At 43.7% G+C, this 17709-nt stretch overlaps 1 protein-coding gene across 3 annotated transcripts; it reads left to right on the forward strand.

Moving 5' to 3' along the window:
- The first annotated feature begins 506 nt into the window (after positions 1-506).
- LOC308596543 (hyaluronidase-like) lies at positions 507-16355 on the forward strand. Of its 3 annotated transcripts, XM_081211740.1 has the most exons (5): positions 507-692; positions 3501-3648; positions 6378-7327; positions 13422-13511; positions 15977-16355. In XM_081211740.1, the coding sequence occupies exons 3-5, from the start codon at positions 6389-6391 to the stop codon at positions 16325-16327; spliced, it is 1380 nt and encodes a 459-aa protein (XP_081067866.1). In that variant the 5' UTR covers positions 507-692; positions 3501-3648; positions 6378-6388; the 3' UTR covers positions 16328-16355. The 3 variants fall into 3 exon arrangements, with proteins under 3 accessions (XP_081067866.1, XP_081067865.1, XP_081067867.1); XM_081211739.1 differs by lacking the exons at positions 507-692; positions 3501-3648 and adding an exon at positions 3656-3793; XM_081211741.1 differs by lacking the exons at positions 507-692; positions 3501-3648; positions 13422-13511 and adding an exon at positions 3656-3793.
- Positions 16356-17709: the final 1354 nt, after the last annotated feature.

Consider the following 17709-nt stretch of genomic DNA (forward strand, 5'->3'; position numbering starts at 1 on the left):
AATGTTTTTCTAAAGGATAAATTAATTTTGACATGATTTAAAGCAACAACAACATCTTTCTAGTTCCCTATACAGTGGTACCTCAGGTTACATACGCTTCAGGTTACGTACGCTTCAGGTTACAAACTCCGCTAACCCAGAAATATTGCCTCGGATTAAGAACTTTGCTTCAGGATGAGAACAGAAATCGTGCAGTGGCGGCGCAGCGGCAGCAGGAGGCCCCATTAGCTAAAGTGGTGCTTCAGGTTAAGAACAGTTTCAGGTTAAGAACAGTTTCAGGTTAAGAACAGACCTCTAGAATGAATTAAATTCTTAACCCGAGGTACCACTGTATTCTTGGGCAAGATACATCCCTCACTTTTCTCTACTGCTGGACAGAAAAGGTATCCATCAATGTGTGCTAAATAAATGCTCATTTTGGAGATGCTTTATTCCAGGCTGAGGGCTTCTTTGTTTCTCTACATGAGTGCTGATAAAACCCTTTTAAAAAATGGCATTTGTGAGCAAGTTCCTCCTGCAATTTCCAGCTCCAGGACTCTGAGGACATTCGAGCGTAGTGTCCGTAACTGACCTCTGAGACCTGGAAGAGGTGGGGAATGGAAACTGAAATATTTCTCATGTTACTTCTGACCATCATGGATGTGGTGCTTCTGACCGCCTTGGATATCCTCCACAAAGTGAGAATACCAGCTGTGTCCATAAAAATACAAATCAAAATTTGCAGCATAAAACACCAAATATAGCAGTAGGCTAATAATACCTGTGATATTGTTTGGGCAACTCATAGAACGAATTAACTGTTAATAGGAATGTGTATAAGCTATAAATTCATATCCACGTTACTTATACACGTAATTATGTGCTGTATTTGAAAAAACATTTCCATGTTTCCAGAAGGAAGGAAACATTTCAAATAATGCAGCCAAGTGTCACGTGGGACCTTAAAGACATTTATTATGGCATAAGCATTCATGGACAGGAACTGATTCTTTAATACATTTAAACCATTCCCTTTGCGAGAGTAAAACCAAGTAAATCTTTCTCTTCATTTCATTTGAGGAATTGACAGGGGAAGATAAAGCAAGTTGACGTATTGTTTGGCAGACCACATCAATTTGCTGACTAGAGTTAATTTTGTGAATCAAGGATCCCTTTGAAATGCTCCCATTGGTTTCGGCAAGCTTGGACCTTTAACTCGTTCATTTTCAGGGGACCTTTTTTGTGTTTAAAATATGGAGCAGAAAAATTTCTGCATGCTTTTCTTTTTGGGACTCTCCTATGACTAGGAAAGAGATGTGCATCCTTTGGATGTTTAACTAAGCATGACAATGTGGTATTGACTGAGAAATGTCGGAGAATCTGTACCAAGCTGATAATGAGGTAGCAAACTGAATCATTAGCGCCTATGCTCATTACAGAGTTTGGGTTTAAAACTATGCAAGATAGCCATAGAAGAAAAAGCAGTGGCAGCCGTAACGAAAGACACCAGTGCCCCTTTTTTGTGCAATACACAATAATAAGCAATTTATTTATCATGGGATTTGGATACCACAGATTATTAATTTCCCTAAAATTCAGCTTTGCGTGGTTCAAAACGTGCTTTTTACATATTGCAACTGTAGGGAAATCTCAGCGATACGATTTCTCATTATTCTTGAAAGAGAATATGGAATATTCTATGGCATCTTCTGAAGACTTATTGTGCCCTCCAGTGAAGATTTGAGCTGGTGTAATGATGTCAATTTCCGTGGGAAATCCTGATCAATTAAAAGCAATAGAAAGGTTGCCTACTCATAGCCTAATCTCATGAAGCTTCATTAACAGTTTCATTGGCACACCCAGGTGGCTTCATAACTTTGGAGATGGTAGAGACCATGGTTTCCCCAAGGGAACGTCTCAAGGCTTGCTTGGGGAACATTGCCTTTGTGGGAGAAGAGAGCTTAAAAACAAAGAAAGAAAGTGGGGATGGAGGAAGAAACTTGGATAGCTAACAATAGCAGCTGCAACAGCTTGTTCACGATCCCCTCTATCAGGTCCCACACCCCGCCTACCAGGTGATTCACATTTGTTGTTTAGTCGTTTAGTTGTTTCCGACTCTTCGTGACCCCATGGACCAGAGCATGCCAGGCACTCCTGTCTTCCACTGCCTCCTGCAGTTTGGTCAAACTCATGCTTGTAGCTTCGAGAACACTATCCAACCATCTTGTCCTCTGTCGTCCCCTTCTCCTTGTGCCCTCCATCTTTCCCAACATCAGGGTCTTTTCCAGGGAGTCTTCTCTTCTCATGAGGTGGCCAAAGTATTGGAGCCTCAGCTTCAGGATCTGTCCTTCCAGTGAGCATTCAGGGCTGATTTCCTTCAGAATGGATAGGTTTGATCTTCTTGCAGTCCATGGGATTCTCAAGAGTCTCCTCCAGCACCATAATTCAAAAGCATCAATTCTTTGGCAATCAGCCTTCTTTATGCTCCAGCTCTCACTTCCATACATCACTACTGGGAAAACCACAGCTTTAACTATACGGACCTTTGTTGGCAAGGTGATGTCTCTGCTTTTTGAGATGCTGCCTAGGTTTGTCATTGCTTTTCTCCCAAGAAGCAGGTGTATTTTAATTTTGTGGCTGCTGTCACCATCTGCAGTGATCATGGAGCCCAAGAAAGTAAAATCTCTCACTGCCTCCATTTCCCCCCCTTCTTTTTGCCAGGAGGTGATGGGCCCAGTGGCCATGATCTTAGTTTTTTTGATGTTGAGCTTCAGACCATATTTTGTGCTCTCTTCTTTCACCCTCATTAAAAGGTTATTTAATTCCTCCTCACTTTCTGCCATCAAGGTTGTGTCATCTGCATATCTGAGGTTGTTGATATTTCTTCCGGCAATCTTAATTCCAGCTAGGGACTCATCCAGCCCAGCCTTTCGCATGATTCTAAAATGACAGATTTAAGGACTCTCAGCATTTCTAGGGTCCTCCAGATGTGGAAAAACTGCTTTGGGGTGTTGGGGAGAGCCTGATATGGCCACCTGAATATTCAGCACTATAAGGCAGTCTGCCAGGGTGCGAATGGAGCCCATAGACACTAGCGACATGAGAACTATGGCATGTAGGAAGGCCATGTTGAAGTTCAAGGAACCAGCCTTTCAACCTGCCTCACTGGAGCAAGCATATGAACATGGCCACCCCTCCCAACACTAATATCCAATGGAGGGGATTGTGTAGCTGTGGGAGGGTGGTAGAAAAGGGGAGCACACTGCATGTGGCATGGCCATATGTTCAGCTTTCCATGTGGCATGCTGTTCATATAACTGACCTCATGCTCCATCCCTTTTACCCCAGCTGCCGTGGTTGTTGCCTTCACTGCTATTACTGTCGCCGCACAATCCAGTGCTGTGCCATCATTGTAGAGTAATTTGGCAGCTACTTGGCCCGAGATGCAGAGGCCTGGTAGCTTAATACAGTGTACTGTGGGAGCTGACGGATGTGTATGATAGGAATGGGGGATCTAAGAGGTACCTAGTGAAATTCCTAACTATAGGAATTATCCCCTGCCAGATCCCTCTTGCGTTTGAGGGTTCGGAAAAATACATTACCAACACCCTTAAATTCTTGTTTCTTGGAAGATGTCAACAGGCATGGAAACCAAGGAGAAATAGAATGGTGGGATTATAATGGAACGGAACTTCAGTACACAGAGGGATCTGATAAGGAATGAAGGACCAGGGATGGTTACCATCAAACCTGTTGGAAGCATCAGAGGAAGTGATGAGCAAATAATCTGTCTCCTGCTCTGCCTACATATAGGGTTAGTGTTGGGCCCATGAAAAATATAACAGACTCAGAAGCAATAGTGTAGTGTAAATGGCTTGGCTGTTCAGTGGGGCTGGGGGAAGATGATGGGAGAAGTCATTTCCCAGTAAGGGGCCTCCAAGGAGTCTGCCTGCCTCCTCCCACTCAGCTGCCCTACAGCTGAGGGGGAGGCGGTGGGCAGAACATTTGGCGCAGCGTGGAGCCTGTGAGCGTCCAAGCCACCGCGTCACTCCTAGGAGAGATGCGTGGCTCGGGCACGCTGCAGGCCCCACGGTGAGTGCCACCCTGCATTTTGTCACCCCTCTCCTCAGTGGTGACACCCGGGGAGGCCCGCCCCTACCACACACCCCTTCCTCCACCCCTGGCTAGGCTACTGTACAAAGGCAAAATTTCCATTCATTGATCCACCCACTTTGAATGAAGGGATTTGAACTATTCTACCCATATAGGCATTATGGTGGCATGACAGCAACATCAAAAAATGTTGCAAAATGATGAGCCAATGGAAATGTTTAGCATTGAGATATTGCTGCTGTATGATAAATTTCATCTTGTAAAACACTTCCTGGAACAATTTCTACGTTGTCAATATGTTGTGCATTACATACATTCAACAGCTAGTAATAATAATAAAAAACTAATAAGAACCAGTAGGAGGGGGAAATGTATGTTTTATTTAATGTTTTTATAGTAATCAAACCGACATAGCAGGGTTTTGCTGATTAGTGACGGTTATTTTATCCATTTATGATGTGCTTTTAGAATGTTATTCAAGATTGGTTTGGAAACCTTGCAGGGAACTCTATTGCAATTCTGTTTTTGGAATTGAACTTTCATCAAATGACTGATTAAATTAATGCGAAAATACTGGTTCGCACAAACGAAGGCACACATTTACCTGAGGGTAAGGGACTATAGGGCTGGATTCAACTAAGTAGGGGCACTATTGAGAGCTACCACAAGTCCTGCTTGTGAAACAGGACTTTCTCTCCCACCAACATATGCCCTGCGCACAAGAGGAGGAGAGGAGAGATGCTAGTCAAGTAGAATGATAGCGTTGATAGAAAGTTTGCGTTAGCTTACAACTTGCATAACATCTGAGTAGGCAAGTACATTACAGTGCAATACTATGTGTATCTTCTCAGACTTAGTCCCATCAAGTTTAATGGGGCGTACTCTGAGGAAAGTGGATATGGAATTGCAGCCTTCATCCCAGAGAAACCAATGGAACACTTTAGTAATGACTAACCCAAGCTCCATTGATTTAAATGGGATCAAATCATGACTAACATTACAATCCTATGCATGCCTACTCAAATGTATGCACCACTTAGTTAATTTCACTAACTCCAAGTTTATATAGGATGACAATTGGATCAATCTGCACGTATTTTTCCAGGTCTACAACTTTTAATTCAGGCATGGTGAACCTTTGGCCCTGCAGATGTTGCTGAACTACAACTCCCATCAGCCTCATCGAGCATGGGCAATGGCCAGAGGTGATGGGAGTTGTAGTTTAGCAACATCTGCAGGGCCAAAGGTTCCCCACACTTATTGATCAATTCATGTCAGGGTCTGGGCAGAGGAGGAATGGTGGAGACTGCCTCCCCAGCCTGACCCTTCCAGAGAAGAAGGAGACAGTTCAGAATTACAACAGGGGTTTGAGGGAGGTCACAGCTCAGAGGCAGATGAGGGGGGAAGCTGGGAAATAATGGGAGAGGAAGGAGCACTAGTGGAGTGACAGCTGACAGACTCAGTGTCTTTAGAAAGCATTCCAGACCCGCCCCCTTCTCCCAAAACATTGCGGGCCTTGAAAGTAGTAGAGCAAAGAGCTCAAAGGCCGAAGTTGCTTTCCAGCACCCATAGCAATGACTCATGAGGAAGTGGGAGAGATGGATGGGGTGGGGTTTCACTCAGAGCAACGCCATTATTCTGAGGGGCCACGTTCCCAAGCCTCTCTCTGTAAATATTGAATAAAAGCAGATGGCAAGGACTTTCCTTGTCTTGTCCATTCCTGGCAACCTGCCATGGGCATTGGCTCCTCTGCCACCTGACAATGATGATGATGATAATAATAATAATAATAATAATAATAATAATAATAATAATAATAATAATAATAATAATAATAATAATATATTATTTATACCTCGCCCATCTGGCTGAGTTTCCCCAGCCACTCTGGGTGGCTTCCAATCAAGTGTTAAAAACAATACAGCATTAAATATTAAAAACTTCCCTCAACAAGGCTGCCTTCAGATGTCTTTTAAAAAGAAGATAGCTGCTTATTTCCTTCACATCTGAAGGGAGGGCGTTCCACAGGGCGGGCGCCACTACCGAGAAGGCCCTCTGTCTGGTTCCCTGTAACCTCACTTCTCGCAATGATGGAACTGCCAGAAGGCCCTCAGCGCTGGACCTCAGTGTCCAGGTAGAATGATGGGGGTGGAGACGCTCCTTCAGGTATACAGGACCAAGGCCATTTAGGGCTTTAAAGGCCAGCACCAACACTGAGAGGGGCAAAGTTCTTCCCGACTCTTGGTTGACACTGTTCATTACAGTTTCTTTTTTATCTCTTTCAGTTTTTCCTTTGATGAAGTTACCTCATACTATGAGCCACCTGTGGATTGAATACCTAGCACTGTGGGTGTTGCTGATGGTCGACAACGGAAGTGAAATCATGCAGGCGAGAGCGCCACTGTTCCCTAACAAACCATTTCTAGTAGTTTGGAATGCACCTACTGAGCAGTGTCAGCGGCGCTACAAGGTCGATTTGGACCTCAACGTTTTCGACATCCTGACAAATCCAAATGAGACCTTGAGCGGCTCCAGTGTGACAATATTCTATCACACTCATCTCGGGTACTATCCCCATGTAGAAGACAATGGCGAATCCATCAATGGCGGGGTGCCGCAAAACGAGAGCCTCATCAAACATCTCATCAAAGCCAAGGCTGACATTGAGCGTTCCATCGCCATGAAGAAATTCCAGGGACTCGGGGTCATCGACTGGGAAAACTGGAGACCCCAGTGGGATAGAAACTGGGGCCATAAAGCCATTTACAGAAATAAGTCTCTTGAACTTGTCAGAAAGCAGCATCCTCAGTGGCCTGAGAACAAGATCAAGAAAGTTGCGAAGGAAGATTTTGAAAATGCAGGGAGGGGTTTTATGAACAGCACCCTTTTCCTAGCTGAAGATATGAGGCCAAATGGGCTCTGGGGTTACTATCTCTACCCAGACTGCTACAATTATGATTACAAGAACCACCCAGACAAGTACACAGGCAAATGTCCAGACATTGAATCGTTCCGGAATGATAATCTGCTTTGGCTGTGGAAAGAAAGCACTGCCCTTTACCCTTCCATATACCTGGAATACATGCTGAAGTGCAATCCAAATGCTTTGAAATTTGTACACCATCGGGTTAAAGAAGCAATGCGCATTGCTTCGATCGCTCGGAAGGACTATGCTTTGCCCGTTTTTGTGTATGCTAGGCCATATTATGCCTATACATTCCATGAGTTGACGGAGGTAAGGATGCCGGTATCTAATAAGCTCCCAGATCCACCAACACGTGTTACCCTTTCTGATATTCTTGCATGTTGACGGGATTGTACAGAGGTGAAAACCATAATGTTAGAGAAAGGGACTTATGGAAGATCGCAGGACAGCTTTTGCTAGTAATCTGTACTTTGAAACCAGGACTCCCTGCTATGGAAGGTGGATTGCAGACTTCTCTTAAATCTGAGGGTACACTAGTGATGCCAAACATTCACATGAGCAGCAATATGCATAAAAGAGACGGCAAAGGTGGTATGGGAACCAGGGCCTAGCAGTTAGAGGTCCTCAAAGATGTTTCTTTATGGCAGGGATAGGGAACCTGTAGCTCTCCCAGATATACAACTCCCATCATTCCTTTTTTTTTAAAAAAAATATTTATTAATTTTTCAGGTATACATTTCCCACAATTAAATATACAGCAATACATTGAATGACTTCCCTTCTTCTCCTTCCATGGTTCCTTAGACTTCCAAAATTAACTGCATATTCTGTTTCCTCCATCTAGTTCCCCCCTTTCCATTATATCTTAATCTACATTATACTGTTGGATTTACAATTTTCACTTGCTTACAGTTTTCCAAATAGCCCACAAATATTCTCCATTCCTCTTTATACACCCATTCTTATTGTTTTCTTACCTTGCTGGTTAGGCCTGCTAGCTCTGCACATGCCATCATTTTCAGTTGTTCCTCCTCCTCTGGACCTTCTCCCACCTTCCATTTCTGAGCTAACATAATCCAAGCTGCTGTTGTTGCATACAGAAATAGCTTTTTCTGCCCCCTGTCTGTACCACACCCAAAAGAAATGCCTCTGGGTTTTTTTTTTTTTTGGGGGGGGTGTTCTTTTAAACAATTTTTTCATTTCATTATAAATCATTTCCCAATACAGTCATACCTTGGTTTTCGAACAGCTTAGTTCTTGAATGTTTCGGCTCCCAAACGCCACAATAGTTCAGTTTGCGAACTATTTTTGGAAGCCGAATGTCCGGCGGGGCTTCAGATTGGCTGCAGGAGCTTCCTGCAGCCAATCAGAAGCCATGTTTTGGTTTCTGAATGCTTTGGAAGTCGAACGGACTTCCAGAACGGATTTCGTTCGACTTTCAAGGTACGACTGTTCTCCTTAACTATTCTGCATGACCACCACATATGATGAAATGCTCCTTCTGCTTCTTTCCATTCCCAACAGATACCTGCAACTCCCATCATTCCTGACCATTGGCCACATGGACTGGACTTGATGGGAACTGGAGTCCAACAACATACAAGTTTCCCATCCTCGCTTTAGGGAAATGCATATTAAGCCTATCCCCAAGGCTTCATTGAGAGGGGAGTGGGACTCACCTGTCAAAGCACTCACTGGTGACCATGCCTCAAAGTTTCTGCATTTAGCATCTGTGAGGACGGGGTTTTATGTGGGTACATCTTCATGCTGTTGGGAATCCTGACTGAACCTGGGTTCTTGACGGTACGTGTAACGTCAGGGAACGGTGGCTGGCAGGCATGTTAATCCCATTCCTCTCAAAAAATCACTAAAGTTACCTGTGCCCCATGGGAAGGTGCTTATGTATATACCTCAGCTTGACTGGCAAACTGTTAAATGTCTCATGTAAAAGCACTGATCTAAAATACAGTGGAACCTCAGGTTATGAACTTAATTCGTTCTGGAGGTCCATTCTTAATCCGAAACCATTCTTAACCTGAGGTGCACTTTCGCTAGTGGGGGCCTCCCACTGCCAACGCGCCGCCGGCATGCAATTTCTGTTCTTGTCCTGGGGCAAAATTTGCAACCCAAGGTACTACTTCCGGGTTAGCGGCATTTGTAACCTGAAGTGTTTGTAACCCAAAACGTTTGTTTCCACTGTAACCAGAATAATTATGCAGTGATAGATTGAACTATTTTTATACAATCATGTGCATTCTTTGTAAAGTAATGTATAGCGCTGCATTTTCGCAGTCCACTCTATTTTCTGTGTTGGCCGGTGTGAGGAAAAATACAGGGCTGGCAACAAACAGAGGCTGGTGTGAGGTGTACAGTGGTGGCTCGCAAGACGAAAAGAATCCGTTCTGTGATTCTCTTCGTCTAGCGGTTTTTTCGTCTTGCGAAGCAAGCCCATTGAAGGATTAGCGGATTAGCGCTATTAGCGGCTTTTAGCAGCTTATCTGCTGATCGGATCAGCTGATAAGCGGCTTAGCGGCTTAGAAAAAGGGGGGGGAAGGAAAAAAACCAGCAGGAACTCGCAAGACATTGTCGTCTTGCGAAGCAAGCCCATAGGAAATTCGTTTTGCGAAGCACCTCCAAAACGGAAAACACTTTCGTCTAGCGAGTTTTCCGTCTTGCAAGGCATTCGTCTTGCGGGGCACCACTGTATGAGAATGGGAGGGGACAACAGTGTGTGATTTCTATCACCTCAGTGAGAACAAGGCCTCAGAAGCTGCATCCAGTTAAATGCAGTGTATAATATATCAGCTTTATTTGCTCTCTCGGGTCAAAGAAACGTCACAGGTTGACTGTGGTCACCTGCTGAATTACAAAGGCCAGAGTGAAATTGCCAGAAGCAGTTAAAATGACAAGACCAGATAAAACAAACAAACAGAAAAGCGTACCACTGATTCAGCTAGTACTGGAACTCAGCAGTAATTAGTAATCAGCACCATAAAATACAATACAATACAAAAACAGCTCATTAACTAACACAGAAAGAAAATATTCATCATAAATGTGCACGTAAGGACGATTGAAAGCAAAGAATTAAAAACATATTTTTATTATAATGTTTCCAGGCTGTGTCTCATCTTGGGGAGTGCACAACAGTTAATGAAATACAAAATACTAAAACCATAAAAAGTCTAAAATCAAATATACAATAATTGCAAACAGTACAGATCTCATCCCTCCACAGATGCTCGACAGAACAGAAACATTTTCATGTGGCAATGAAAATTTGGAAAAACAAGCTTTCCCCTTCCCAGCAGTTTTTTTTTTTAAAAAAAGAACTGGCAATATATATTTCCATTTTCACTGTCACTCAGAACCTGCAGAACATGTTTCAAATCAGCTATACTTTCCAGACCATCTTCATGTAAAGCATGTTACAGTCGTACCTTGCTGTTCGAACGCCTAGCGACTCGAACGTTTTGGCTTCCAAATGTGAGTGTTCCGGGTTGCAAACGTTTTTCGGAAACCGAACATCCGACGCAGCTTCTTGGGCTTCTGATTGAGTGCAGGAAGCTCCTGCACCTTGGTTTTTGAACATTTTGGGAATTTGAGCGGACTTCTGGAATGGATTCCGTTTGAGATGGGTACGACAATTCTAGCAAGTAAAGAAGTTACTACTACTACTACTAATTTTTATTTATACCCCGCCCTCCCCAGCCAAGGCTGGGCTCAGGGTGGCTAACAAGCAATAATAAAAACAAGTTGAATGAATACAACTTAAAAACAAGACTAAAACACAACATTAAAATATTGAAACTTTAAAATATTAACATGCAGCCTCATCACAGGAGGAGAAAGGAAAAAGAAAGAGGTGGAGGGAATCAAATTGGCTCCAAGCCAAAGGCCAGGTGGAACAACTCTGTCTTACAGGCCCTGCGGAAAGAGATCAGATCCTACAGGGCCCTGGTCTCATGAGACAGAGTGTTCCACCAGGTCGGGGCCAGTGTTGAAAAGGCCCTGGCTCTGGTTGAAGCTTATCTAACTTCCTTAGGGCCCGGGACCACTAGGGTGTTGCTATTTATGGACCTTGAGGCTCTCTGTGGGGCATACCGGGAGAGGCGGTCCCGTAGGTACGAGGGTCCTAGGCAATGAAGGGCTTTAAAGGTCAAAACCAGCACCTTAAACCTGAACCTGTACTCCACTGGGAGCCAGTGCAGCTGGAAAAGCACTGGGTGAATATGTTCCCATGGCAGAGACCCCATGAGGAGCCTCGCTGCAGCATTCTGCACCCGCTGGAGTTTCTGGGACAGCTTCAAGGGTAGCCCCGCGTAGAGCGAATTACAGTAGTCAAGCCTGGAGGTGACCGTCACATGGATCACTAGGGTGTAGACCATCATGGCTAGGCAACTCCAGGAAGGATTTCAGTTGGCAAACCAGCCATAGATGGCAATAGCTGTGGCTGCATCCACCTGGGTTTCCAATGTTGGTTCTGGGAGTATGTTCACCCAATTATGCACAGATTTCCACTTCAGACCTCCCACATAGGTTTGACACTGAAGCTGATGGAGGTGTTGGGGGGTGAAGTTAGCATCAAGAGCCCCTTCCTCTCTGTCTACATGTAGGAGGAGGAAGGTGGAGCAAGTGATCAGGGCTATGTTGTCTAAACTTTCTATCACTTGTATATATTCAAGGCAGTTCTGGTGGATACAAAATTCCCTACATTTCAGTTCTGTATTCAAACTGTGTACACACCATACGCTTAAAGCCCGCAACTGCCTCTGAAAAATCTGGGGAACTGTAGTTTATTATAAGGGTGGTAGAAATTGGAGCTCCGTAGGAGATAAACTAGGGATGCAGGTGGCGCTGTGGGTTAAACCACAGAGCCTAGGACTTGCTGATCAGAAGGTTGGCGGTTTGAATCCCCATGACGGGGTGAGGTTCCATTTGCTCGGTCCCAGCTCCTGCCCACCTAGCAGTTCGAAACCACATCAAAGTGCAAGTAGATAAATAAGTACCGCTCCTGCAGGAAGGTAAACGGCGTTTCTGTGCGCTGCTCTGGTTTGCCAGAAGCGGCTTAGTCATGCTGGCCACATGACCCAGAAGCTGTACGCCGGCTCCCTCGCCCAATAAAGCGAGATGAGCGCCGCAACCCCAGAGTCGGTCACGACTGGACCTAATGGCCAGGGGTCCCTTTACCTTTACCTAGGAGATAAATTTACAGTTCCCAGGATTCTTTGAGGGCAGCAATCTACTTTAAATGTATGGTGTGTACAGAACCTCTCAAAGCAGGACACTTTATGTCATCTGTAATTCAGGGTTGGTACAGGGATGGGATATCACAGGATCAGTGCTGAATTATAGAGCTGTCAGGGGATGGGGGTATAGCTTTCTGGATTCAGAACTTTTGAGTTTAATAGATGGTTCACTTTGCTTCAAAGGTTATATGTTTACTATGCTCTAACCTGATCATTTGGGTGTCTCTTGAAACCACCACCATTGCTTTTACTGCAGACAGTGTTTGCTTATTTTTAAAAAAAGAGAGTTGATAGTGGTGAGAGAGAGGTATTATTGCCTATGATGTGTGCATTCAACACACTGTGATCTCTGGCAAACAGGCACTACAGAGTATTACTGTAGTGTTTCAAAAGCCATCCAAACTTGTTTCACGAGAGGTGACCCCCCCCTGAAAAAATGGGTGGATACAAAATGGGCAATGATGCTTTGACTGTGCATCATGCTCTATTAGGGTTGCCATGTGTTCTCTTTTTCCAGGACATGTCCTCTTTTTCAGGGGTGAAATTTCTGTCCTGGTGGATTTCCCCCCCAAAAATGTCAAAATGTCTCTGGCTATACTTTCTGGATGAGACGAAGACATAATGGGTGGCTGAAGACTTGCTTTCCTCTTCTCTTCTCCTGATCACCTCAGCAATATATCACAGCTACTATAGGGATGCGGGTGGCGCTGTGGGTTAAACCACAGAGCCTAGGACTTGCCGATCAGAAGGTCGGTGGTTCGAATCCCTGCGACAGGGTGAGCTCCCGTTGCTTGGTCCCTGCTCCTGCCAACCTAGCAGTCTGAAAGCATGTCAAAGTGCAAGTAAATAAATAGGTACCACTCCTGCGGGATGGTAAACGGTGTTTCCGTGCGCTGCTCTGGTTCGCCAGAAGCGGTTTAGTCATGGTGGCCACATAACCTGGAAGCTGTACGCTGGCTCCCTTATTGAGATGAGCACCGCAACCCCAGAGTTGGCCACAACTGGACCTAATGGTCAGGGGTCCCTTTACCCTTTTACTATAGCTTACATGTCATAGGGGTATTTAGAATGAGAGCCGTCTCAGCGTCCTCTTTTTTGCTCGTCAAAATATGGCAGTCCTATTATATTATGCATATCCGTGGCTTACTTTACAGGAAGACTTGGTGAACACTATTGGTGAGAGTGCAGCCTTGGGGGCAGCAGGAGTTGTCCTGTGGGGAAGCATGCAGTATGCCAGTTCTAATGTAAGTGAATTTGGGTTACGAAAATGAGCTGAGTTTTGCAGGAATTCTTGAGATACCCCCTCCTCCTAAACATACCCCCAATCCTCAAAAGATGGCAGCAAAGATAGCAGGTTCTTGCTATTTCTATGGACCACAGATCTGGGAATGGCAATATGCATTCCAAGACTGGCCTTCCCAGAAAAAAAGATCTCCAATGGTTTAGCTCATGGGTAGGCAAACTAAGGCCTGCGGGCCGCATCCGGCCCAATTGCTTTCTCAATTTGGCACACGGGAATCAACGCATTTTTACATGAGTAGAACATGTCCCTTTATTCAAAACACATCTCGGTTATTTGTGGGGCCTGCCTGGTGTTTTTACATGAGTAGAATGTGTGCTTTTATTTAAAATGCATCTCTGGGTTAGTTGTGGGGCTTAGGAATTCATTCATTTTTTTCCCTTCCAAAAACATGGTCCGGTCCCCCACAAGGTCTGAGGGACAGTGGACTGGCCCCCTGCTCACAAAGTTTGCTGACCCCTGGTAGCTCATACAAATCCCCAAATCAAATTTACTTTATTTGATTTGTTGGTACTGATCCAAAGATATACAGAAATACATACCCATTACAAAGTATCTTTTTATAATATACTGAGATAAAATGACTAATTAATCTAAAAAAGAGCAAAGAAAATACAAGAAAATGAGAAATCTAAAGAAGGAGAAAGAAAAAAGAAGGAAAATAAAGAAAAAAACTAAAGAAAGAGCAGAATAAAAGGATTTCTGCTCTCTGCAGCTACATATAACATTCATTCTTTAGAACGCAATCATTCTATCTTCTATAAGCTAGTATTTTTTTCAACCTTCAAATCCAGATATTACAAGTTCATTTTCTCTTTTATTCAAAAGTCCATAAGGAATTTCCAATCCTTAACAAATGTTGTTAATGGTTTTTCCTCTAATTAAGAATGTTGGTTTAGCCATAATTATATCAGCCATTCTTCTGTAAGTGGGTAAGGCACACTCACACATCAAATTTAGAATACATCTGAACAGGACAAGCTCGGTGGCTCATCTGACTGAGAAGTAAACCTAGAGATTTGCATGTGGTTCTTGTGTGCATGCATTTGGAAGAATATGGGCTCAGCTACATTAGTAAAGAAAAAGCGTTTTATATGTGTTATAACACTGTGATGCCAGGTGGCGCTGTAGAGTTCTGTCTTTTGCCAGTGTGATTTCCCACTTTGAGGTTTACAACACGTTTTCCTGAAACGCTTTTCTGATGTGTCTAGATCCAGCCTGTAGTAACACTTGGGGTGTCAAATGTAGAATGCACGGGCTGTACAACATTTTGTGCTGAAGAACTCAAACCCAAATTTTATTTTTTTGGTAGCATGTAATAGAGATATTCTTGGGACGCGGGTGGCGCTGTGGGTTAAATCACAGAGCCTAGGACTTGCTGATCAGAAGGTTGGCGGTTCGAATCCCCGCGACGGGGTGAGCTCCTGTTGCTCGGTCCCTGCTCCTGCCAACCTAGCAGTTCGAAAGCACGTCAAAGTGCAAGTAGATAAATAGGTACCGCTCCGGCGGGAAGGTAAACGGCGCTTCCGTGCGCTGCTCTGGTTCACCAGAAGCAGCTTAGTCATGCTGGCCACATGACCCAGAAGCTGTACACTGGCTCCCTCAGCCAATAAAGCGAGATGAGCGCCGCAACCCCAGAGTCGGTCACAACTGGACCTAATGGTCAGGGATCCCTTTACCTTTTTTCAACAGAGATATTCTAATGAATGTACTCATTTTGTGCATGTGCGATTTTGGCTTCAAAAATCTGTGATCTACCAAACCTATTTATGCTAGACTTTGAATGGCGAAGCAAAGAGGAAGTTACTACTTGCCTTTAAGAGACTGGAGGATGGGGAGAACCTGGTACTAGGATTAGCAAATGTCAGACCAAACACTTTCCTTACCCACACATGTTGTCATTGTACTCCAGAAATTTATGAATAAACAAACAAAGCTGAGATTTTTGTGATTCAAAGAACTTTCATAATCACTCATGACTGAACACATTTTACATCCCCTTGAACAAATATCTGTGCTAGTCATTTAGACAATACAGTGGTACCTCGGTTCTCGAACAAAATCCGTCCTGGAAGCCCGTTTGGCTTCTGAAACATTTGAAAACCGAGGCACGGCTTCCCATTGGTTGCAAGAGCTTCTTGTACTCAGTGGAAGCCTGGAAGCCACGTCAGAAGTTCAGGTTCCAGAAGATGTTCAGAAACCGAAACACTTACTTCTGTGTTTTTGGCTTCCAGGAGCCAAAACGTACAATAACAGAAGCGTTCAGGAACCGAGGTTTGACTGTAGTGCCAACTGCTTAGAGGTGGAATCCTATAGTTCTACTTACCTGGGAATAAGATCCATTGCACTCAGTGTGACCTATATCTGAGAAGACATCTATAGGATTGCTCTGTCTTTGTTTTCTTTTAGGACAGCTGTTTAACTGTGAAAAAGTACGTCGATGGTCTCTTCGGACATTACATCATGAATGTGACCTCTGCGGCCAAGCTCTGCAGCAAAGTTCTTTGTAGGAAGAATGGAAGATGCATTCGTAAAAACAGTGAATCTGGTGCCTACCTGCACTTGTCTCCTGACAGTTTTAAGATTTGGCTCAATATCTCTGAAACGGAGAGAAGAGTAGTTGTACAAGGAAATCTGAAGCAAGAGGACATGGAGGTCATGAAAGAGAAATTCATCTGTCAGTGTTACCAAGGGTGGATGGGGTTATTTTGTGAACTGCCTACTCACCACAAAAAGCAGTGCAAACCTCATTCAGTCTAATATTCAATATTTCATTACCAAACTCTTATTGTGGAGTGTTAGTCAGATTTTAATCAAAAGCAGACAGACGTTTATTGACGGATGAATTCCCCAATACAAAGCAAATTACCCAAGAACCCAAGTATATTCATAAATCCATTTACTCTAAAATCAGCAAGTTGAGTATCCCATACAATTAACAGAACTGTCTTGAGTGAATACTATACTGCAGAACTCTCTGAACTTTTCATGCTGGGGACCAATGCTTCTTTTCTAAAAAAAAATGTTTAGGGGTACTCTCATTTTGACTTAAAGAAAATCACCATTTTATAGGTCAGACCAGGGAAAATAAATACAGAAAATGGACAAAAGTACAAAGATTCACAAAATGTTTAGGGGTACGCATACCCCTGCATCCTCCCAGAAGAAAAGCACTGCTGGTGACATACTTTTTAGATATGCATCATTTCGTGACACCATAATTCAGCTTTATTAGCAAACCGGAGGTTAAACTAACCTCTTTCCAGCCCTGGGAGGAGCGCAGGGAGTGTTTGCATGACACAACTACACAGTGCAGCCGACACAATGACGTGTCGCAACATATGGTTTGGAAAGCTCTGCTATACTGGGTCCAGGAGGATAATCCTCTCAGATTCTGTAAGAACAGGCTGAAGCTATTTCTCACTTTGAGATACCAAAATCTTCCAAAGATCTGTTAAGGAAGTCCTTTAAAAAAACTTTCTACATGCAAAGCTTATGTATCTCAGCTGCTATGCAAAATTAGTGATAGTTCACCTGTTCTCAGAGGGCTTGAGATTGTCCTACCAAAGGGATATACCTCAGCAGAAAAGGAACACAGACACCAGTATCCCCAGTTAGGACTACTGCCAGTCCATACTGAGGTCAATGGACTTGGTATAAGGCAGTTCCTATGTTGCTTGGTGGATAATTGTTTTATACTGTATGTCTTAGCAGAAGAGCTGGTACCCACCCCAGGTTATATCGTTTGTGCCTTCAGGATACACTTATTATTATTATTTATTGAATTTAGATACCACCTTATACCCAGAGGTCTCAAAATTGCATGTAGTATCATCATTGAAATGTGCATCCGTGGTGTGTCGTCGTTTTCAAAGTAACATCACCTTTATAAGAAAACACAAGCCTTGATCAATGATGTGTTGATCTGGTTTGCATGTAACACTAACACTAACACTAACTCTGTTGTAAAGTTCCTGAATTATCTATCTCATGTATCTGTCTCCACTCAGGTAACAAACCAGATCTCATTCACTGCCTCATTCATGGCGCAGAGGTTGCTGTCACTCCTCAATGCAAGGCATAAACAACACTGAGCTTCTTGGCTTCCTAGAAACTTCACCATTAAATAATGCCAAATACTC

This window comes from Podarcis bocagei (genome assembly GCF_964188305.1).
Source record: "Podarcis bocagei genome assembly, chromosome: 10".
Classification (NCBI taxonomy): Eukaryota; Metazoa; Chordata; class Lepidosauria; order Squamata; family Lacertidae; genus Podarcis; species Podarcis bocagei.